The 25,627-nt window shown below is 36.8% G+C and overlaps 1 protein-coding gene across 1 annotated transcript in view; it reads left to right on the forward strand.

Moving 5' to 3' along the window:
• The window catches only part of LOC109838585 (protein NUCLEAR FUSION DEFECTIVE 4-like), a 71,085-nt gene that overhangs the window by 9,466 nt on the left and 35,992 nt on the right, over positions 1-25,627 (forward strand). Inside the window, 4 exon segments of the mRNA XM_020407019.1 lie at positions 4,920-4,935; positions 13,025-13,061; positions 13,063-13,163; positions 17,299-17,312. Coding sequence (XP_020262608.1) covers positions 4,920-4,935; positions 13,025-13,061; positions 13,063-13,163; positions 17,299-17,312 — 168 coding nt within the window.

Raw genomic sequence — 25,627 nt, forward strand, 5'->3', positions numbered from 1 at the left:
AAAAAATTTAAAACATAATTTTCAAAACCAAGAAAAATAAAAAATTAAAAATAATATAATTCTTGGTTTTAAAAAGATTTTGGCACCCAAGCATTCTTGGTGTCGGATTGGTTAGGGACATGACCCCTATCAATAAAGCTCAAAGCCCTAGGGTTATTAACCCTTTTGGGCACATTTGATGCACTAACTCGGTCATAACAATAATTGCTCAAATGACCATTCCGATTGTAATTTGTGCAATGAAAGAGACTCATTTGTTTTTGTGGACCATACGTGCACGGGAATCATTTGCAAATAAAAATTGGCTTTTAAAATTATTTTGCAAATGAGAAACATTATTAAACAAAGGTCTATTTGGAACATATTGTAACTTAGAAGCTTTTTGTATCATAACAAAATTTTGCAAGATGTCCAAGCCTACCACAAACATCACATTTAAAAACATGTGGTCTACGTATCATAACAAAATTTTGCAAGATGTCCAAGCCTACCACAAACATCACATTTAAAAACATGTGGTCTACTAGAAACATTTGGCAAATGAGATTTATTTTTCAAATCAAAATAATATTCGGCCAAATGACCAAAACGATCACAATGATCACATTTATACACATGAGCATGCTTATGATGAACAATGTGAGAATGAGCATGTGAATGTGTAAGTGTACAAGATGATGAAGCTACATGAGATGCACAAGGAGTATTAGCATTCTTATGTTTGTGTGCATCATAGAAAAATTTAGATAAATAACCTTTTCGGCCGCAAATAGAGCATTTGTAAACTTTGCTATATATATGTGTGCATAATGAGTGGATGATGACTTAGACTGCCGCAAATAGAGCATTTGTAAACTTTGCTATATATATGTGTGCATAATGAGTGGATGATGACTTAGACTTGGCACACATATCCATAAGCCTCTTATGATTATTAATGCATGTTTTCAAAGTTAAATCTAAAGATGAAATGCGTTTATTCACAAGATTCAATTCTTTATTTTTAGGCACATATGTATTTTTATTAGAAGTAGAATATAAATAGTCATTTATAAAAGAAACAGTATTATTTTTTATGTTCTTAACTTCTAACATGGCATTATTTTTGTCATGAGTCAAGTTAGAAATATCCAATTTTAAATTATTATTTTTCAAATTTAACATATCATTGTTTACTTTAAGAGCATTATTCTCTTGAGAAATGATATCAAATTTGGAAGCTAACTTCTCATGATCGGATTTTAAACCTTCATGCTTGCTTTATAAATCAATAAAAATTTTATGCAATTTGTTATAGACATGCAATAATTTTTCATTAGCACAGGCGAGTTCATCAAAAGATAAATCATATTCGGATTCGGACTCGCTTACCACACTAGGGCTATCGCCTAGTGGCCGTGTGCATGAAAATGAAGCTCCACATGAACTAGAAGCGGAATCCTCCATAGCTTGTCGGATCGCATCCAAATTCCCTTGATGTGCTTCTATAAGTTTCTATAATGTGTAAGCACTATCAAAAGAATAAAGCTTGTTAGACATAGATGAATCGAACGTATTATGTAAAAATTCTTACAAAAGCTTATTCATGGTAAACATACAATGATCATTTTTGTTCTACTTGGATTTCTCCGAAGTGGGCACAATATAAGCATCATCTATAATTTTCCATAAATCGAAGTGTCTAGCTCGAATAAAAAGTTTAAATCTAACACATCATTGGGCATAGGAGAAATTATCTAATTTAGGAGCAATATTAATGACATAACCTAAATAAGGTGCACCGTGCATATCCATAATGTATATATGAGCAAGCAAGATAACAATAAAATCACAAAACTAGATCAGCACAAAAATAAGATAGCTTGGATCTTTAAGTCAAGGTGATTAGTCCTTAAATCAAAGAGCATCAAGTTCTGATACAAATTGTTAGACCCTAATGACACTAGGAAAGAACCCTAGAGGGGGGGGGGGGTTGAATAGGGTTTTTGCTAATCTAATCCGATTTTATGCCAATTTAAAACTTATTAACAAATATGTTCTTGCAAGATGATATACAATTACTTATGAGCAAGAATATGCAATATGAACAAAGGAGATATATCCTAGCAATGAGATATACTATATGATGTATGCAAGGATATATAAACTATCACAAGGGTGAAACAAAGGTTTTCTAGCTAACCGAAAAATCTACACACTCGGTTATCAAGTCAACCGACAACTCTCACAAATCCTCACAAAGTACATACACAAGCTACAACCTCAAGTGTTGGTCCTCACGTATCGAATCCCTCAAGTGCTCGGAATTATCACCTCTCACTAGGCTACCGACGCCACTCCTCTCGGTATCGACTCCGTCCTCACCACACACTCTTCCTGGTGTACAAGTGTATTACAAAGCGATCCTCACAATTAGGCACAAATACAAATAAATTTGTTCTCTACAATGGATGAGAACACAATGTAAGCTCAAACTCAAAGTCACACAATCCCACAACCCAAATTATACTAAGTATGAAAATACAATAAGCTCAATGGTTGTGTGTGTACAAAGAGATAAATAAAATTAACTAAACTCAATATAAACACTAGCTTAATAAAATGATAATCAAACAATAAAATGTAAAACTAGATTGAGTTTAGAAAACTTCTCCAATAAATGAAAACAATAAAATGTAAAACTAGATTGAGTTTAGAAAACTTCTCCAATAAATGACAAGAGTGAGAGAGAGTGAGAGAGATGATTTGAAGCTCAAACACCAAAGATTATCTCCTCAAGCCCTTGTGAAATTATCTTCACAAACGAAACTCTTAAACAAGGCTTAAACACCTTTAAACAAACTTAAACAAACTTTAAACCCTTGTTAAACTTTCTTAAAACATTCTCTTGGATTGAACTAAAAAATGAGAGCAATGGGGTATTTATAGGAACCCAAAACTTCAGTAAAAACCCCAAGAAAAAGACCAAAAAAGCCCCTAAAAAATACTGCTGGAAACTAGTTGTTACTGTACAACGACTCTTTCATAAGTCGTCTTATGAGTCGACTCATGAGTCGACTAATGAGTTGGCTTATATGAGTCGACTCAGCAGAAGAAAAATCACAACTCCGTTGTACTTCGTGAGTCGACTTATGAGTCGACTAATGAGTCGACTAAACATGCACAGACCTGAAGTGCACAGAAAAACTCAACTTTAAACTGGGTTTAAAAATATCAAATAAATTCTAAAAAATATAAAACTTTGGAAATTGATTGTAAACATGATAATAAACATGCTATAAAAAATGGTTTTCAAAAAGGACCTCCCAAATGAGAAATATTATTATTTTGCAAAATAGTCCAAAACATGAAAACTAAACATACATGTTTTTGACATTTGACTTAAACAAACTTTTGAAACTCTACAAAATGATTTTATAGAGTTAAAGAAAGATGTAAACTATTGTTATGAAGTCTATAAACAATGAATACAATATTTTGTCAAATATAATAGAATATGAAACATATGAATATATATTTGTTTTATATCTATATAGCTAAACCAAAACAGAATAATAAATATGAAATATGTAGTACTAACACACATAATATAAACCTAAACTAATGTTACCCAAACTTGATCTTGATCTTCATTGTAGCTCAACTTGGTAAACTTGGATGAAGCTTGAACTTGGATCTTCAACTTTGAATAGCAAGGCTTCAACCACTATTCCGCCAACCTCCATTTGATATGATCGTTATGGCGCAATCCATCCATCCTCTAACTTATTGTTTGTCTATAATAAATAACAAAACACAAACACTAGACAAACAATATTAGATATAAATTATTTGTTAAATCATTATCAAAACAAGAAGGCCAACAGAGGATTTGTCTTCACTATGGGTGGAGCTGTCGTCTCGTGGAACTCTAAGAAGCAGACTATGATTGCACAGTCATCAATGCAATCTGAGTTCTTCGCACTCTGTGCTACAGGAGATGAAGCTGAATGGCTCAGTTGTTTTCTCAGAGACCTTCCATTGGCAGAATTGTAAGGCACAATTACTATATATTATGATAGTCAACCGTAGAGTGTTGTGGCAGCGAACTCGATGTTCAATGGAAAGAAGCGGGCCATTCGTCTGAAGCATGGCTATTTGAGAGAGCTCATCTGTCAAGGAGTCATCTCTGTGATTGATGTTCGATCTTCAGAGAATGTGGTTGATCCTTTGTCTAAGGGTCTGAAAAAAGACATAGTCGAAAGGACGTCTGCTGGAATGAGTTTCAAAGTATTGTAAGTCTTACAAATACTTACCATTTATATCAAGTCTTTAGTTCAAAGCTTATGCTACTAATGATAAGATAATTGGTTCAAAAGTCAAGTAAGATTTACAAAGTTTGATGAGTCTTACAAATACTTATCATTTACATCTAGTTATTAGTTTAAAGCTTATGCTACTAATGACAAGATAAATGGTTCAAAAGTCAAGTAAGATTTACAAGTGAAATCCTAAGGGGGGTTCAAGTTTTCTTGGATTAGTCGGTGTCTAAGACAAGGTTTAAGAGTTACGTAACGCGCTTCACAAGGAACGAGGTAATTAATTGATCTTTGATCTCCCTCTAGTACTATCCTTACCTGGCTTAACTAATCGGGTAAATTTTTTATCTTTTCACCTAGAATCCTATCATGAGAGAGGATGACTCTTAAGCCTTAATGAGTTTAAAGCATTTTGGATGCGAGATATTTGATATAAAACATACTTAAAGAACTCACCTATGCATGGGTGTAGATTTGGCCATCTCCTATGGTGTCTTGCGAAAAGATATCGAGAGCCCTAACAGAAACCAAGACATGCACAAGGCCATAAACGTGCAAAGGCAAAGGTAATGCAAAGGCAAAGGCAAAGACAAGTGTGGTTCAAAGTAAAAACTACTACAGATAAGTTTGATCTTGTGTGATTGCTGGATTTTTAGACATGAGCTGGTTCAAGTCTCTGTGACACAATGCACCTATCTTTTATTCAGTTGGTGATGCGGCATAAACATGTACCAAAAAGGTTGCAAGTGCACAACCATGTCAAGTTATAGTATTTAAGATATCGATCCCACGAGGAAGGTGTTTTGTAGGAAAAAATATAAAATTGGTTCTTATTTTGTGTGCGTGACAAATAGGAGTGATGAGTAAATGTGATTGTGGAGAGATTAAGAGAGTGAAAATGATGTGTGAATATGTGCAAAGTGTAAGTGAGAGTGGATTTTAAAAAAAAAATGAGTATGATCAATAAGGTGAGAAGGAAAAAATGAATAAAATCAAGAAACAAATGAAAAATTAAGAATGAAGAACAAAATTCAAAAATAAAAGAAAATGCAAGAAATTAAAGATGGTGGATTCAATTATAGATATGGATAATCTAAAATTGAACCCACTTCTTAGAAAATGGTGATTCCCTAGAGGGTTCTAGCCTAAAGGCGAATCAAACAAAATAAAAATAAACAAAAAGAAAAACTAAACCCAAGAGGGTTCTAGCCTCAAGGTGAATAGTATAAGAAATTAAAATCTAAAATAAAATTACAAGAATTAAATGCAAGAAAATAAATCTATTCTATAAGCATGAAATAAATCTAAGGCAAGAGGGTTCTAGCCTCTTGGCTATTTAACAAGAAAATAAAATCTAAACTACAAGCATAGAAATAAATCTACACTAATAAGCAATAAAAAGGAAATAAAAGAGAAAAAGGAAAGAAAATGCAAACCTCTAAATAATTCTTCATCTCCATCTTCATCATCCAACAAAGAGAAGAAATATTTAAAGTGGTGAAAAAATTATTATTATTAATTGCAACTAAAGTTACAATTTTGGAAGGCCTTCTCAATTAAGAGTAGCCCTCCTCTCCAAAAGGAGTTTACAAAATTTTCACACCTCTAACCCCTCACTCTCTATCCCTATTTATAGTAAACATCAGTGAATGAGAGGTCGTTTCTTTGTGGCCAACCATTTTGAATATGATTTCTTTTCATATTGGATTTTTGATTTTCTCCGGCTTCTACAGGCTACACGACTTCATTCTGGGCTTTTGGATAATTTGGAAATTGATTTTCCAATGTGCTTCTTTGCTTCATTTCTTTATTTAATCAATGGGTTTTTGTTGAGAGATGAGAGTTTGAGATTTATTCTTCATTAACCTGCAATTAAAAGATAAAAATAATTATTAGTGGTATATTTATTCATATAAAATAGATAATGAGGGTATAAAATTGTAATAAAATGTGATTATCAAATACCCCCACACCTAAACTTTTGCTAGTCCTCTAGCAAAGAAAATAAAAAGAAAATCCTAACTCACTTTCGCAGGAATCGCGGTTGTATTTAGCGCATACAACAAGCCTTTAAACCCCTAGGTTACCCTAGTGGACGAGTTGTAGTCTCGTGAGGGTTTGCAGTGAATATACCCACAAAATTCGGTCAACTTGCCAAATTAAAGAAGTCAGTAAATAACTAAATTCACTTGATAACTTTTAGATAATCTAATTGGAGCCAGTTATCACTCAAGAAAACATTTTTATATATAACTCTAAGGTATATTTTTAAGAAAATCTTCTCATTGTAGCAATACAAAACCAAGCCAAACTTAGAAATTTAATTTAAAAGTTTTGAAAAGAACATGCTAACTCTTTGTTTTAAATAATTTTCAAGTTGCTTGATTTAAAATATTTTCCAAGACCATATATACAATTATAAAACATTTATTAGTTTTTTTTTAACTCTTTCTTCCTTGGTGATTTTTTTCTACTTTAACGGGCTTTCTAAGTGACCATTTAACGAGTTTTGGGCCAATGGATCCCAACCCAAATGGGCTTAGGTCATTAAGTATGGAAATACTCCTTGGGCTTAATTACTCGGTCAGCTTAGGCTTTATAAGATAGAATCACCTTGAATTCAAGAGTTTTTTTTCTTTTTTTTCGTTTTTGGTGCCCATTTTTCGCACTCTTCTTTTGCTTTTTTTTTTCTTTTTTTTGTATTTATATTTTGAAAATATGTAAATCAAGACACTTTGAAAAATTATTTTCAACTCTAAGTTAAGCATGCAAAAATTTCATTATTTTAAATAAAAGTCCAAGTTAAGGCTTAAGTAAAGTATACTACTTTGAAAATCATTTCTTAAGAAATTTATTTAGAGTTATCATAAAAGGTGAACTTAAGTAAATAACTAACTAGGGATTAGAAAATTTCAAATTTATCAAATAAATCAATTATTACATAACTCTATCAATTTGGCAAGTGACGATATTTTTTTATAATTTTTTTTAAAGAAAAAAAGGGAAAATGTAACTAAAAATGTAAAATAAAGAGAAAAAAAATAACTAATTCCCACCCCCACACCTAAATTTTTTATTGTCCTCAATGCAAACTCGATGATGCATAAAGTAAAGCAGATAAGAAGTGAAGCACTTACATTTGGTCGGCTGATAAAAATCTGCAATTACCTTTGGTCTGAGGAGGATGAAATCAAAAATTTATTCTTTTTTTTTCTTTTTTTTACTCTTTTTTTTCTTCTTTTTTTTTCTTTTTTTTTAAGAACTGAACAAGAAACTCTCAAATGAGAGAAGAATAAATTCTTTTTATTATTTTGAAGTTAACAAAATAAGCAATGTAGAATAAAATATTCAACATGAAGAGTTCTTGTTCTACATTGAATCCTACCTTACTGTTGAAAATTCTTCCCCGGATTTTAAACAAATTCAGAATGATATAATCAATAATGTGAATTTCCAAGCATTTCGGGGTGTTCAGTAATTCATGCAATAATGTAAGGTAGGTATTATTGGTGTCATGCATTTTGTATTTCTTAATGAACTTAGGTTCTTGTACTGTGAAGTTTTGTTTTCCAACAACCAATTCTTCTGTGAAGTTCTGAAAATTTGGTTGTTGATTATTCTCCAAGAATCTAAGTTCATCAAGAAAAAGTTCTTCAAAATTTAATTCAAAGCAGCAAAGGTTTAACACAGTTTTATTATTCTCAAGGACCTGATCTGCTTCTTCTAAAAACTCTAACTCTTCATCAAAAATTTCCTCAAAACTCAAATCAGACTCTTCTTCTTCTTCTTCTTCTGATCTTTCCTGAATGTAGTTTATTTCTAGAGGCTGATTATTTGGTTGGTCCCCTGGATTAAAAATGTTGAGATCAGCAGTCAAATTCCCAAAGGACAGCTTCATTTGACCAGTTCTACAGTTGATGAGAGCATTAGAAGTGGCTAAGAACGGTCTTCCTAAGATGACAGGTGTATGTCCTTTGGGATTGGAAACAGGCTGTGTTTCCAAAACTACAAATGACAGGTGTCTGTCCTTTGGGATTGGAAACAGGCTGTGTTTCCAAGACTACAAAATCTACTGGAAAAATAAAATCTCCAACCTTAATCAGAACATCCTCTAACTCACCCATAGGGACCTTGACAGATCTATCAGCCAACTGTAAGGTGCATTTGGTTGGGTTCAGTACACCTAGACCCAATTGCTGATAGACTGAATATGGAAGCAAATTGACACTGGCCCCTAAGTCTAAAAGCGCCTTATCAATATGAGTATTACCAATGATACATGAAATGATGGGGGAACCTGGATCTTTACGTTTCAAAGGTATGGGATTTGACAGCATTTCACTGATATTGGCGGCTAAAAAGACTTTCTTTGGAACATTTATTCGCCTCTTCTTAGTGCACAATTCTTTTAAAAATTTAGCATAAGATGGAATTTGTTCAATTACATCTAAGAGAGGAATATTGACCTTAACCTACGTGAATGTTTCTAGGATCTTCTCCTCTTGAGGGGAGTGTTTCCTAAGCCTGAGTCTATCTGGAAAAGGAGCAACTGGTCTAAACCTATCAAAAGTAGGCTCAGGTTCCGGTTCAGGTTCTTGGTCATCTGAGGAGGGTGATTGTTGAATAGATTCATCAGAAGGAGAAGGAGAAGGAATTTGTACAGGATCAAGAGTTTGACTTGGAGGAGTTCTCACTTGATTATCGACCTGTCTACCTGACCGAAGTGAATGGATTGCATTCACTTGAGCTTCATAGGATGAACTGCATCCTGTGTTATTAGGGTTGACCACGGGTTGACTCGGAAATTTTCCTTTCTCTCTTTCACTCACGGCACTAGCTAGTTGACCAAGTTGGGATTCTAATCTAGCTATAGCTTGAGTGTTGGAGTTGAGCATTTGTCCGGTTGATTGCATGAAGGAATTCAACGTGCTAGATGTTTGAGTCAACATATTCGTGGTTTGAGTAGAGGCCTTAATTATGGTTTCTAAACCCCTTTCCAAGACATTGAGACGTTTATCTTGATCTGGATTGTGAGGAGTTTGAATTACAGCTTGATGAGGAGGAGACTGATTTTGATACGGCAGATTGGGTTGTTGAAATTGTGAATGAGAATTGAATGGAACTGTGTTTCCCCTAGGAAAATGTTGGGTCGAAGCGGGAGTGAAATTTTGAGTTCCGGGAGAATTTCCTAGATTCCATGCAAAGTTGGGATGATTTCTCCAACCTGGATTGTAGGTTGGAGAAAATGGATCATTTCTAGGGTGCTGGAATGCAGCGTTCATCTGTTCTAATGAATGATTGTTTCCTAAGAGAGGGCATTCCTCTGAAACGTGGGTAGGAGACTGACAATTATGACATCCTGGGAAAGAAACATGATTGAGTTGAGCTGGAGCTCGTTCCTTAATTTCTAAGGCTTCTAACCTCCGCAGAATTGTCGCCATCTTCGCTTCAGAAGCAATGTTTGACTCCAAGGAAAGACCACTAGACTTAGAATGGGGAACTGATGAAACCCTGTCATCGCACTGTTCCCATTGCATTGTTTTTTCAGAAAGACTCTCCAAAAACTCCCAAGCTTCATCAGCATTTTTCCTCATAAAATCCCCGTGGCACATTGATTCTAAGGAAGTTTTTGCAGAATAATCTAATCCCTCATAAATTATTTGGCACAATCGCCATTTCTCTAAACCGTGATGAGGACATTGGATGAGAAGATCTTTAAATCGGTCAAAATACTTCCAAAAAGGTTCTCCCGGGATAATTTTAAAGTTTTGAATGCTGTTCCTAAGCTTTACCGTTTTATGAATAGGAAAAAATTTCTTAAGAAAAACGGTGACAAATTCATCCCAAGTTGAGATGGAATTTGTTGGTAAGCTGTACAGCCATTTTTTAGCTTTATCCTTAAGAGCAAATGGAATAAATCTAAGCTTAACCGCATCTTCATTTAATTCTCTCATTTTAATCATAATACACACTTCCTCAAATTCCGAAATAAAAATATATGCGTCTTCTGTTTCATTACCAAGGAATTTGGGAAGCATGTTTATGTATTGCGGTCTAAGCTCAAAACTTATTCCATTTGTTTCGGGGAGCCTAATGCATGAGGGGATTGCATTCCTAATGGGATAGCACATATCATGAAGAACGGGTGGATTAGGATGCTCCATTTCTATGATTGGTTCAAAGCGAATTAATCGATGTGTATTATCCCTAATCCACTGTTGCATACACCAAAATATTTCTTTTTATTATTTTTTTTATTTTTTATTTTTTTTCAAAAAAAGAAAGAAAATTAGTTTTTTTTTAGAAGATAAAGAAAAAGAAAAATCCTAACTGAAACAAATCAAAACAATCACTTTTCAATCAACTCTAATTCTAGGGTTTAGCCTAACTCAACTAGACCAGCTCCTAACCAAAAACTCCTACAGTGAAAAGATCAAAGTTTTACCCAGGTAGTTAGCCAGGTAAGGATAGTACTAGAGGGTGATCAAAGATCAATTAAGTACCTCTTTCCTTGCGGAGCGCTTTACGCAACCCCTAAACCTTGCCTTAGACACCAACTAATCTGAGAAAACTTAAACCGGTTCACTTAAGGATTTCTTGTTCCTTATTGAGCTCGAATCCTTAGGGGCCAACGTCTAATGAGTTTTATTAGGCTTGGGTGGTGTAGTGAGGAATTAGTGATTTTTGGGCTAAGGAAAGGGTGATGAAATCCCTCACCTTATCTTGATTATGGGGTTTTGCCCTTAAAAATATTTTTAAGTGTGTGTCAAATCAAGATGCTCAAATCACTTGGTGAATTCCTACACTATATGAAATGCAACCCTATGAATTAAAAGCAACTAAAAAGGATGGAAAAGAAAAATCTTTTTTTTTAATTAGGGTTAACAATCAAACAAATGAGAAGGGGGGATTTGTTTGAATTTATTATCTTGTTAGTAAATGTCAAAGTGGAGGATGAATTTTATTATGGTCAACAAAAAATAAAATCTCTTCTTCTTTTTTAAGTCCTAATTGTCTCTAATTGTGAAGAAGTAGCTAAAGGGTGGAATTAAAAACTAGAAAGAGGACTTACCTGAAAGCAAATCTTCAAATCCTAGCTCTCCAATCCGCGATCTTCAAGCTCCAAGCGTTTCCTTCACAAAAAACACACAAGTTAAAGAACCAAAATAATTAAAACCTACTTAAGCACCTTCCCCGGCAACGGCGCCAAAAACTTGATGCGGCATAAACATGTACCAAAAAGGTTGCAAGTGCACAACCGTGTCAAGTTATAGTATTTAAGATATCGATCCCACGAGGAAGGTGTTTTGTAGGAGAAAATATAAAATCGGTTCTTATGTTGTGTGCGTGACAAGTAGGAGTGATAAGTGAATGTGATTGTGGAGAGATAGAGAGAGTGGAAGTGATAGTGTGTAAATCGGCACGAGATATAAGTGAGAGTGGATGTGACAAAGAATGAATATGATCAATAAGGCAAGAAGGAAAAGGAAAATAAAAATCAAGAATAAAGAAAATAAAATTCAAGAATAAAAGAAAATGCAAGAAATTAAAGATGGTGGATTCAATTATAGATATGGGTAATCTACAATTGAACCCACTTCTTAGAAAAGGGTGATTCCCTAGAGGGTTCTAGCCTAAAGGCGAATCAAACAAAATTCGATGCGGGCATCGATGCCCCCATCGATGCTGGCATCGATGCCTGCCTGCTTCTAGCTGCTGTCCGCAGAACTCCTCTTTCATTGGTTCTTGGGCTTGGATCTTGGGCTTTTGCTTGGGCTTTTGGGCTTTGATATTTCTTTTAATCCTTCATCTTAGCTTGGGCTTTTGGATAGATTGGAAATTGATTTTCCAATTGGCTTCTTGATTCATTTCTTCATTTAATCAATGGGTTTTTGTTGAGAGATGGGAAGTTGAGATTTATTCTTCATTAACCTGCAATTAAAAGATAAAAACAATTATTAGTGGTATATTTATTCATATAAAATAGATAATGAGGGTATAAAATTGTAATAAAATGTGATTATCAGTTGGTCTAAGGGAGATTCAAGTCCTTGCGACATCTACCTTATGTACAACGATTAAAACAACGACACCGTTACACGATACTAGTTTAAAAAATTTGTGAGGGATTGTTGGATATTAATTTTTTAATCAAAACATCACATGGGTTGCTGCCTAAAGTTAGGTAAATGTTGAAAATGAAAAAGTGGTGGGCCCCACCGAAGAAAAATTTGGACGTGGGTCCCACATATATAGTAAAATAATATTATTTTATTAGTACATAGTGTTTTCCCAAACGTTATAAATAGACCTCAAATCCTTAATGAAAATTTATTCCAAAAACAACAATTAATATATACAGATATATGTTGTAAAATAGCTAGTGCTCGTAGGAACATTGCCTGGACTGAGAAGGTCTTATAGATCGAGGAGATCGTTGCCATGACCGAGAGGTCCTATAGATCAAGGAGATCTTAATAGTACTGGGTTGGTGCACACCAGAGTACTGTACTGCTGTTCCTGAAAGCAATTTGACCTTGAGATCCTTGCACAACGGAGTAGGCTAAATATTGCTATAAGCCCAACGTTTTACAAATGCATAGTAGTTGAGTTAGAAAATTTTAAAATTACTACACTTCAACTTTCTTCAATTATTTGTTACTTTATATCTGTATTATTCCAGATTTAACCACATGTGCCAACATTTTTTCTTTTTTTTATGTTAGGGTCAGGTGCAGGTGAGACGGTCATTGATAAGTTGGCCGATGAGCCAATCTTGGGGTTATGAAGAAGCCTACAGTTATGTGTATATGCTTAGCATATGGAATTTTCTCGGGCGAGTCCGTGGAGATTATACTTCCACTGGTACAAAATGATGCATTCTAGACGGAAAATTCCGTCTATGATACTCATATTTCCGTCTAGGAAAACTATCCCAGACGGAATTCTGTTTAGGATGTGCGTCTAGTATGTTGTCGTCTAGAATGTAGTATTCTAGACGGTATTTTTCGTCTAGGATATTTCTTAGACGGAATATTCTAGACGGAATCTAAAACCGTCTAGGATGCATCCTAGACGGAATTTTCCGTCTAGGATGCTTCAATATTATTTTTTTAGAATCTACTTTGCATGACATCTAATATCACATGTACATATGCACAATATTGCACACCACCAAATCATATTCATATCCAACACAATGTAATTATATTCCAATATCAAATTCAATTATATTCAAAAAATACATTCACCAAAAAACTAGAAAGATAAATAAATTGTTTACAATCATTCCCCGCTTCTCACACCTTCTCACACTCTTGCTCCAAATATTGCTCCACCCCTGAGATCATCATTAAATTACAAGAATAAACAATCAAGATGTCTCCCTCTCTGTAAAAAAAATTACATTTGGGTTGCTGAGACGAGACTAACTAGTCGCTTCCTCGCGTATATATATATAACAGCTTGCAAGGCTCGACATGAACAAAAATTACTTTTGGGTTCAACAATATTAGACGGTTGTGAAGTAAGCAGTAGTTCACCTTTTTCTTTTTTCTTTTCTTTTTTTCCTTGTGGCTTGAGAGAATCAAAATCCATAATGAATAGAATGGTTGATCTCCCATGCAAGTCTGCTAGCTGGCACAAAAAAAAGAAAAGAAAATATGTATCTTATTAAAAGACCGAGTCCATTAACTGGCAAAGGTGACAGTGACACGCACATTGAAATCGATCTGAGGGGGCGAAATTTTGTTTTCTACGATAAATCATCATAAATATAAAATTAATTTTAATAAGCATAAACGATAAATATCAGTTAAGACATTTAGTGCATATAGAACTTTGAACCACTGCAAATAATATAGGAATAGATCCAAGTTAATGTGTTCATACATGCCTTAGACATTATGATACATTGATATTCACACTATGAAACAAACTTTAAATGCACCATTTAAGTCTAGATTCAAAGTTGACACTAGTAAAATAAATAAATCTAACCAACAGATGAATATGAACCAATGACCATTACAGTCTGTGTTGTATCAACATGCACGGACTATACATGGTTTCATACATGCGGTACATTCTTCCAGAAGAGATAGTGAAAACTTGTAGGAACTCTGCCAAAAACAGAGGAGGAAAAATGTATGTTTTGAGCTTAAATAGATAACTTATTCGATGAAGATTTAATTACAAAAACACATACTCATTAGGACGAAAGAATGTCTCATTAAATTGGTCATGATTGGCCCTGGATGAACACAATTTATTGTAACATTTGCACCATCTTCCTGCAACACATTGAAACATTATCTGAATCTCACTCATGAGGATAGAATGAAGCTCACCCGCTGACACTGGTTTCATCTACAACAAAATTTTTCTTTGCTCCTTGCACCCGATCAAAGCTGGTACTCTTCCAAACAAAATCAACATTGAATCCATGGTTCACATCAACAAAATACGACTCATAAAATAAAATGAATACACAACTGAAAAGGAAGAATGTTACCAAGTTTGTTGCTTTGAGTGTGTATCACTTCTGAAATCTCAGTGCTAGCAAGGATTGCACCAACTGGCATGTATGCGAGCGAAAGAGCCTACAAATTCAATTATCAGAAACAGTTAACCTCGCAGTTCACAACCTATGTGGAAAACAAGCCAAGTGCATTGAGTGCAATATCGCCTACCATTGACTTAACAGTCATACCAGATTTAGGCAGAGAAGCACATTTCATAAAAGCTATACTATGATTTTAATACAGTAACTCATAACTATTGTAGGGGACGCATAACACAATAAGAAGATAAAAGTGAAGGGGTAATGCAATATCTCCTTTTTCAAATGGGAATTGTAGCAAAAAATATATTTTGAAAAGAGAAATAGATATTAGGAGTATCAAGAACCTCTTTTAAGAACTATCTAAGGAATTATATTCACAATGAGGAGGACATATTACTACAATAACTATTTACTTAAATAGTAGAGAAATTTCCAAACATTCTACACAAAGTCATCAGGATTTTCTTTTCCTTTCCTCAAGCTGTAAGCATGTTGCTAAATATTAGTTGAAATATTGAGGATTAAATAAGAGGATTGAGCACATTGTTTGCTAATATTCAATAAGCTTTTAGGTCAAAGTTCTGGTCGTGAAGCCAATATCATTATCAAAGTACAAAATCTCTAAATTTTCGATTCAAGCAAGGAAAGAAGGACCGACACAAGAGCAATATTTATTTGCTGGATTAAAGAAAAAGAGCCATACTTTTGCAAATGATTGACAAAGAATCTTTAAACATGACCATGAAGTTAAATGGTTATATGAATTCCATTGCAAGACAAGACATAAGATTTATTTAAAAACCAACAAAATGAAATTGACATATACAAGGCAAAATAGTGTTTTTTCCAGCAAAATAGACGCAAAATAGTGCTTTCCCCCTCCCACTTTTCTAAGAGGAAACGTATTTTGGTGTAATCCTCCAACTAATAGATAAGTCTTGAATTGAAATTTACAAAATGAGATTTAATATTCAGTCCAAAGCTGAAAAATCCGTACCCTTTACTTGAATAAAATTAATTTCTGAGAGTTTTTATAGAACCAAGTGTTGAAATTGGGGGTGAAGCCCAAACTCACCTGTAGGGGAGCTTCTCCAGGCGAGGACGAATCTCAGGCGAGGGCTAGCTTCTGTCGGCGAGTTTCAGATCCACGCATGCGAGCGTGGGTGACAGGGTTGTGACGAGCAGGCGATGGCGGTTCGCAAGCGAGCTCGAGGATGCAGCGCATACGAGTTCGAGTTGTATTTGGCAAGCTCAAGCACGGGAGGATCAGTCAGGCGAACTCGTGCAGGTGACTCCTAGCAGGAGAGTTCGTGAGCAGGCGAGGTCCACGAGCTGCAAGCGAAGTTAGACGAACTCGAGCTGGCGATTTCGAACAGGCGAGCCCGAGGTCCACGAGCTGCAAGCGAAGTTAGACGAACTCGAGCTGGCGATTTCGAACAGGCGAGCCCCAGCGACAGCCTGGCGACAAGCTGTCGCTAGGGTTTCCCTATAAAAGGGAAACCCCTAGAGCTCGAGCCTATGACTTTTTCCCCTTCTCTCCCCTTGCGATTCTCGGAGGCGACTCACCCTCTCTCTCTCTCTCTCTCTCTCTCTCTCTCTCTCTCTCTCTCTCTCTCTCTTCTCATGTTCTCACGTGATTGGGAAGGGATTGAAAGAGAAAACTAAATAGAAGAGAGAATTAAGAGGGGGTATTTAAGAGGGAACTTGTTACTGTAGCTATAGTAACAAATAACATTTATTGATAGATCTCAGTTTGAGATCTGCTCTAAATTTGTAATTTCTTGTTAGATTAATAAGAAATTTACTGTGTGGTTCCCGAGAACGTAGGCAGTTGCCAAACCTCGTTAAATCTTGGTATATTTTTTCTATTCTGCGTTTCTATTATTTTAGGGGTTTCGGCGTAAATTCCCAACAACTGGTATCAGAGCATGAAACGATCTAGAGGAAATTAGATTCAAGTGGGAGTCATGGTCGTAGATGAAGGGAAAATAAGACTTGAGAAGTTTAATGGAACAAATTTTGGATTCTGGAAAATACAGATAGAGGATTATCTGTATCAGAAAAATCTGTATCAACCACTATACAGGAAGAAGCTGGAGTCGATAAAGGAGGATGAGTGGATCCTTCTAGACAGACAAGCCCTCAGAGTTATTAGATTGATGTTGACTCGTAATGTTGCATTAATATTACGAAGGAGAAGACCACGGTTGGTCTTATGGAAGCACTCTCAAATATGTATGAGAAGCCATCTACCATTTTCAACAATTTAACAGTAACATGTTTCCAGTACCTTACAAAAGATGAATCACAGCTAATGATTTACACACAGCATGAAGTTTATCAAAATGATGATCGAATGTAAGAAAAGGGGAAAAAATATATACTATCTATTCAAAAACAAATTACACTGAGGCCAACAGAACATCCATGAAATAGCCATCCTTCAAGATGTCCATGAAATAACTTTGACGTCCATGAAATAACTTTGACAAGATAGCTAGAAAGCAAGCATGACATTGAATGCTGAAAAAGAGAGATTCACCTGAGTCAAAGGTTGATGAGAAGATCCTCTATTCAAATCATCGGCACCCTCATCATAAGCTGTACAATGGACACCAAAAAAGCAATTCCATCAGCCATCTCATTTACATAAAATTATGTTTTGACATATAATACTTCTTATAATAAAACAAAAAACACCAAGCCCACAATTAAAATAGCCATCCTTCAAGACTTACCCACATTAACATCAACACCCAGAGAACTTTGGTTCATCCCTATTAAAGTGATATACTGATATGGATATAGGATTTTTACATAGATACCCCAAAACCAACATATTTGCAAATTTACAACCCAAATCTATATACTTGCTAATTAAAATAGCCATCTTTTAAATCGAACACCACAATAACCAAAAATTCAGAAAGAACATTATGCGGAAAGTTTGCTATGTTTAACACAATGATGATTAGTTCAACATAATTAAGCGGAAGATCAGGTCACCTGAAATATTTTCCTACAAAATTCAAATGTAATTATAACTTAACAACAAAATTTTAAGTCCCCACAATTTTCCTACATTTATATTATCATATTAGAAGCCGAACTCAATTCTAGACTGAAAGTATTGGTGAGCACCATTTTGAACCAAACTGTAAATGTACCATTTAAGTCTAGATTCAAAGTTGACACTAGTAAAATAAATAAATCCAACCAACAGATGAATATGAACCAATGACCATTTAAGTCTGTGTTGTATCAACATGCACAGACTATACATGGTTTCATACATGCGGTACATTCTAATTCTCCTGCACATTTTTCTCAAACTTCTGCGAAGATCCTTCCTCCATCCATTTTGCACCTCTCTAGTTTCTAAAGATACAAGCATAAATATTCAAACAAAAGACTAATTGTGAAATGCAATCAAGAACCAACAGAATTTACATATGCAAAAATACAAATTCAAATGGAAAAAATTAAAGCAAACATGGAATATCCAAGATGAACAAGAATCACATAAAAATCACTGAGATAACAAGAATCAATGCACATCAGTGCCACTTCAAATGCACGATAAGCACAACTGGGCAAGTAAACAGATATATCCCAATTTCTTTATAAACCCCCAATTTATTTCTATCAATCCTCATTTAAAAACATCATCATCATCAACAACAACACACCATGCACACATACATTCATTGAAAGATGAATAACTAAGAACATATAATCAGATGAAACCATAATTTTAAATCCCTTTTCATAGCCTCTTTTAAGAACCTATTTTAAGAACTATCTAAGGAATCATATTCACAATGGGGAAAGATAAACAGATTTTTTTCCTCCTCGTCAGTGTTGCTCACATGGACATATTACTACAATAACTATTTACTTAAATAGTATAGAAATTTCCAAACATTCTACACAAAGTCATAAGGATTTCCTTTTCCTTTCCTCAAGCTGTAAGCCTGCTGCTAAATATTAGTTGAAATATTGAGGATTAAATAAGAGGATTGAACACATTGTTTGCTAATATTCAATAAGCTTTGAGGTCAAAGTTCTGGTCATGAAGCCAATATCATTATCAAAGTACAAAATCTCCAAATTTTAGATTCAAGCAAGGAAAGAACTCAAAGAAGCACTGACACAAGAGCAATATTTATTTGCTGGATTAAAGAAAAAGAGCCATACTTTTGCAAATGATTGACAAAGAATCTTTAAACATGACCATGAAGTTAAATAGTTATATGAATTCCATTGCAAGACAAGACATAAGATTTATTTAAAAACCAACAAAATGAAATTGACATATACAAGGCAAAATAGTGTTTTTTCCAGCAAAATAGACGCAAAATAGTGCTTTCCCCCTCCCACTTTTCTAAGAGGAAACGTATTTTGGTGTAATCCTCCAACTAATAGATAAGTCTTGAATTGAAATTTACAAAATGAGATTTAATATTCAGTCCAAAGCTGAAAAATCCGTACCCTTTACTTGAATAAAATTAATTTCTGAGAGTTTTTATAGAACCAAGTGTTGAAATTGGGGGTGAAGCCCAAACTCACCTGTAGGGGAGCTTCTCCAGGCGAGGACGAATCTCAGGCGAGGGCTAGCTTCTGTCGGCGAGTTTCAGATCCACGCATGCGAGCGTGGGTGACAGGGTTGTGACGAGCAGGCGATGGCGGTTCGCAAGCGAGCTCGAGGATGCAGCGCATACGAGTTCGAGTTGTATTTGGCAAGCTCAAGCACGGGAGGATCAGTCAGGCGAACTCGTGCAGGTGACTCCTAGCAGGAGAGTTCGTGAGCAGGCGAGGTCCACGAGCTGCAAGCGAAGTTAGACGAACTCGAGCTGGCGATTTCGAACAGGCGAGCCCCAGCGACAGCCTGGCGACAAGCTGTCGCTAGGGTTTCCCTATAAAAGGGAAACCCCTAGAGCTCGAGCCTATGACTTTTTCCCCTTCTCTCCCCTTGCGATTCTCGGAGGCGACTCACTCTCTCTCTCTCTCTCTCTCTCTCTCTCTCTCTCTCTCTCTCTCTCTCTCTTCTCATGTTCTCACGTGATTGGGAAGGGATTGAAAGAGAAAACTAAATAGAAGAGAGAATTAAGAGGGGGTATTTAAGAGGGAACTTGTTACTGTAGCTATAGTAACAAATAACATTTATTGATAGATCTCAGTTTGAGATCTGCTCTAAATTTGTAATTTCTTGTTAGATTAATAAGAAATTTACTGTGTGGTTCCCGAGAACGTAGGCAGTTGCCAAACCTCGTTAAATCTTGGTATATTTTTTCTATTCTGCGTTTCTATTATTTTAGGGGTTTCGGCGTAAATTCCCAACAACTGGTATCAGAGCATGAAACGATCTAGAGGAAATTAGATTCAAGTGGGAGTCATGGTCGTAGATGAAGGGAAAATAAGACTTGAGAAGTTTAATGGAACAAATTTTGGATTCTGGAAAATACAGATAGAGGATTATCTGTATCAGAAAAATCTGTATCAACCACTATACAGGAAGAAGCTGGAGTCGATAAAGGAGGATGAGTGGATCCTTCTAGACAGACAAGCCCTCAGAGTTATTAGATTGATGTTGACTCGTAATGTTGCATTAATATTACGAAGGAGAAGACCACGGTTGGTCTTATGGAAGCACTCTCAAATATGTATGAGAAGCCATCAGCCGCAAATAAAGTTTATTTGATGTGGTGGTTATTCAAACTAAGAATGGCGGAAGGCACGTCAGTAGCACAACACCTCAATGAACTCAACACGGTCACAACCCAATTGAGTTCAGTTGAAATTTAGTTTGATGAGGAAGTTCGAGCATTGATACTTTTGTCTTCCCTACTAGATAGTTGGAACGCTATAGTCACAGCTGTGAGTAGCTCGTCGAGAAGCAACAAGTTGAAGTTCGACGACGTTCGTGATCTGGTTCTCAGTGAGGAGATCCGACGGAGAGAGTCGGGTGAAGCTACAACCTCTTCAGTATTGCATACAGAGTCAAGAGGTAAAAATTCAACCAGAGAGAATGGACGAGGAAAATCAAACTACAGAGGTAGATCAAAGGACAGGAGGTCCAAATCAGGAATCCAAGTAATAGCTCGAAGGCTATCGAGTGTTGGAATTGTGGAAAAACCGAGCATTATAAGAATCAGTGCAAGAGCGCACAAAAAGAGAAGGAGCCGAAGGCAGAGGTAAATGTCACTTCTACCTCAGGAGGAGATGACGCTTTGATATGCTCTTTGGAAAGTAAGGAGGAATCTTAGGTGTTAGATTCAGGAGTATCGTTCCATGCTACTTCTTAGAATGAATTCTTCGGGAAGTATGTTCCCGAAAATCTTGGATACGTATACCTTGGTGATGATTAATCATGTGCTATCGTGGGCGAAGGTGTGGTGAAAATTAAGTTGAACTGGTCAGTATGGGAGCTGAAGGATGTCAGGCATATTCCCGATCTGAAAAAAACTTAATATCCATAGGCCAGTTGGCTGGCGAAGGATACACCACGACCTTCCATGGAGAAGATTGGAAGATCTCAAAGGGTGCAATGATGATTGCCCGAGGTAAGAAGACTGGTACCATGTATATGACAACAGATGCACGTTGTCTGATCTCAGTTGCAGCAGGCAATGAGACTTCAAAACTATTGCACTAGAGACTCGGTCATATGAGTAACAAGGGGATGAAAATCATGCACACAAAGGGCAAACTCCGAGGACTACAATCAGTGGAGATGGACATGTGTGAAGAATGCATACTTAGAAAGCAGAAGAGAGTCAACTTTCAGACAAGTGGCAGAACCCCCAGGAAGAAGAAACTAGAGCTCTTTCACTCAGATGTTTGGGGACCAACTCAGATGTTTGGGGACCAACCACCACCACATCTATTGTTGGAAAACACTACTTTGTGACTTTTATTGATGATCACTCTCGGAAAGTGTGGGTCTACTTTCTGAAGCATAAGTCAGAAGTGTTTGGAGCTTTCAAGAGATGGAAAGCTATGGTCGAGAATGAGACATGTCTGAGAATAAAGAACCTTAGGACCGACAATGATGGTGAGTATGAAGACACCAAATTCAAAAAAAATTGCTATGAGCACGGGATCAGAATGGAGAGAACCGTGCCCGGCACGCCTCAGCAAAATATTGTAGCTGAGCTGATGAACAAAATGTTGACAGAGAGAGCCAGAAGTATTCAGATATAGTCAGGCCTACCGAAGCAGTTCTAGGCAGAAGCAGTCAACACAGCAGCTTACTTGATCAACCGAGGTCCATCGGTTCCATTGGAGCACAGAATACCAGAAGAGGCATGGTGCGAAAAGGAGGTAAATCTCTCATATCTTAAAGTTTTCGGTTGTATAGCTTATGTGCATATTAATTATCAATGCAGGAATAAGCTTGATCCCAAGTCAAAGAAATGCACTTTCATCGGCTGTGGTGAAGATGAGTTCGGCTACCGCATTTGGGATAATAAAAACAAGAAAGTGATCTGCAGCAGAGATGTGATATTCAATGAGAATGTGATGTACAAGGACATGCACAAGACAGATAACTCAGAGAGCGAGTCAACATTTATAGATGCAGATGATGTTCCGAGTAACCTCTCTGAAAAACCAAATGCAGAAGGTCCTCAGCCAGAAGAGCATGTTGGACAGAACGGTGCACAGGAGCCCGACGCACCAGCTCTAATATTAAGAAGATCCTCTCTGTCTCCTGTACCAAACAAGAGATATATGAACTATCTATTATTGACAGATGGAGGGGAGCCTAAAAGGTATGATGAAGCTTGTCAGGGTAGAGATGCGAGCAAGTGGGAGCTTGCCATGAAAGATGAGATGAAATCTCTCATCTCAAACTAGACGTGGAAACTAGCTGAGTTGCCCACGGGTAAGAAGGCACTCCACAACAAATGGGTGTACCGGGTGAAAGAGGAGCAGTATGGCTCCAGAAGATATAAGGCCTAGTTAGTTATCAAAGGATTCCAGCAGAAGGAAGGAAATGACTACACCGATATTTTTTCTCCCGTAGTGAAGCTAAATACTATCAGGACAGTGATGAGTATTGTAACTATTGAAGATCTTCATCTCGAGCAGTTAGATGTGAAGACAACGTTTCTTCATGGATATCTAGAAGAGGAGATATACATGCACCAGCCAGAAGGTTTCTCAGAAGAAAAGAAAAAGAACCTGGTGTGCAGACTCAAGAAAAGCTTGTATGGCCTGAAATAAGCCCCAAGACAGTGGTACAAAAAGTTTGACGGCTTTATGCACAAGGAAGGTTTACAGAAGTGCAACATCAACTACTGTTGCTACTTCAAAAGATATTAGTCTAGTTATATCATCCTACTGCTGTATGTTGATGATATGTTGCTTACAGGTGCAGATATGAAGGATATCAGGAGTTTGAAGCAGCAGCTGCCAAAGGAGTTTGACATGAAGGACTTAGGTCCAGCGAAAAAGATCCTTGGAATGTAAATCACGAGAGATAAGAAGAGTGGTCTCTTGCAGTTATCTCAGACGGAGTACAGCAACCGTGTTTTGCAAAGATTCAACATGAGCGACGCCAAGCCAGTGATCACACCCTTGGCCAGCCATTTTTGCCTATCGAATGATCAGTCTCCTTAGTTAGAAGAAGAGAAAGAGAGTATGGCTAAGGTCCCTTATGCCTTAGCCATTGGAAGCTTGGTATACGTAATGGTCTGTACGAGACTAGGCATTAGCCATGCAGTGAGAGTGGTCAGCCGGTTTATGTTAAATTCAGGAAAAGCTTATTGGGAAGCGGTCAAGTGGATTCTGAGATATCTACGAGGCACCACACATAAGTATTTTCACTTTGGTAATGGAGAGGTGGAAGTGTAAGGGTACGTAGATGCATACTTTGGAGGTGAAGTTGATCACCAAAGAAGCACCACTGGCTATGTATTCACTATCGGAACTACAACTGTTAGTTGGATGTCACAGATATAGAAGATTGTCACTCTGTCCACTACAGAAGCTGAGTATGTTGTAGTGACTGAAGCCAGTAAAGAGATGATATGACTTCAGGGTTTATTAACAGTAGGGCTGGGCGTATTCGGTTCGGTTCGGTTTTAAGCCCAATTCGCATCCAATCCAAATTTTTCGGATTCTCAAAACTCTCATCCAGATCCAGATTTTTTTCCCCTTCATCCGAATATTCGGCCCAACCGAAATTCGGTTCGGTTCGGTTCGGTTTCGGTTTTGAACCGAATTAACTCCATTTTACAAAAATCTGGGTAAGTTTTAGTTATATCCAAAACTGAAAAGAAGCAATCAAAACTGAAAAGAAACAATCAAAACTGTACTAAGCCACTTAATCAAATTGTATGATCTGAATATAACTAGCTTAATACACTAGGAGGACCATGTAATTATGTAGCCTTTTTTAGAGAAAGAACAATGTTTGGCAGGCACACACACCTTTTGATGATTTTCGTTAATTTTTAGCTGCCTTTTTCTCATCAAGAATTATCTTATATCATTGACAGCCTATACTATATGTTAATTTGATATCCAGCACCAGCAAGCTGTATTCATGTTATCACTGAAATTTGACCAAAACACTAAATTTATCCTTCAACCTCAACATCTTGTATTGATTTATGGAAATCTCACTAAACTATATCAGCGTACTCAAATATATGTTAGTATAAACTCCACCCACAATTCTTAAATGCTAAACATTCAGCCATAAATTTTCTTCACACCCAAGGCTCACAGCTACTTTTTGTTTAAGAATTCGGTTCGGTTTTTTTTTGGCGGTTCAGGGGTTCAAACCGGATCCAGACCGGTTTAATTCGGTTCGGGCGGTTTAGAGACTTCTTCTCATCCATTTAATTCGGTTCGGTTAACCGATCCGTTTTTTTGGGCGGTTTTTTCGGTTGAACCGGTTTGTTTCGTTTTTTGCCCACCCCTAATTAACAGAGCTGGGATTCAAACAGGAGAAGAATGTTTTGCATAGCGATAGTCAGAGTGCGATTCACTTGGCTAAGAATTTTACATTTCATTCTAGAACGAAGCATATTGCACTTCGGTACCACTTCATCAGATTCCTGTTGGAAGATGACGTGTTAAAACTGGAGAAGATTCTAGGAAGTAAGAATCCAGCAGATATATTAACAAAAACAACGACCATTCAGAAACTGGAGTTGTGCGCAACTTTAGTTAACCTTCATGCATAGATGATGAGGACGGAGCCACACAGGAGATTATGCTTGTAGAGATAGCTTGCTAACGGCGGTTTGGTCTCCAAGTGGGAGATTGTTAAAATTAAGGGTGAAGCCCAAACTCACCTGCAGGCGAGCTTCTCCAAACGAGGACGAAGCTCAGGCGAGGGCTTGCTCCTGTTGGCGAGTTTGAGATCCACGTAGGTGAGCGTGGGTGACGGGGTCGTGGCGAGCAGGCGATGGCGGTTCGTAGGTGAGCTCGAGGATGCAGCGCAGACGTGATCGAGTTGGATTTGGCGAGCTCGAGCGCGGGAGGATATGTCATGCGAACTCGTGCAGGCGACTCCTAGCAGGCGAGCTGCAGGCGAAGTTGGACGAACTTGAGCTGGTGATTTCGAATAGGCGAGCTCCAGCGACAACCTGGCGACAGGGTGTCGCTAGGGTTTCCCTATAAAAGGGAAACCCCCAGAGCTCGAGCCTGTGACTTTTCCCCCTTCTCTCCCCTTGCAATTCTCGGTGGCAGCTCACCCTCTCTCCTCTCCCGCAATCTCTCTCTCTCTCTCTCTCTCTCTCTCTCTCTCTCT

The sequence above is a fragment of the Asparagus officinalis genome, chromosome 4, assembly GCF_001876935.1.
Source record: "Asparagus officinalis chromosome 4, Aspof.V1, whole genome shotgun sequence".
Taxonomy (NCBI): domain Eukaryota; kingdom Viridiplantae; phylum Streptophyta; class Magnoliopsida; order Asparagales; family Asparagaceae; genus Asparagus; species Asparagus officinalis.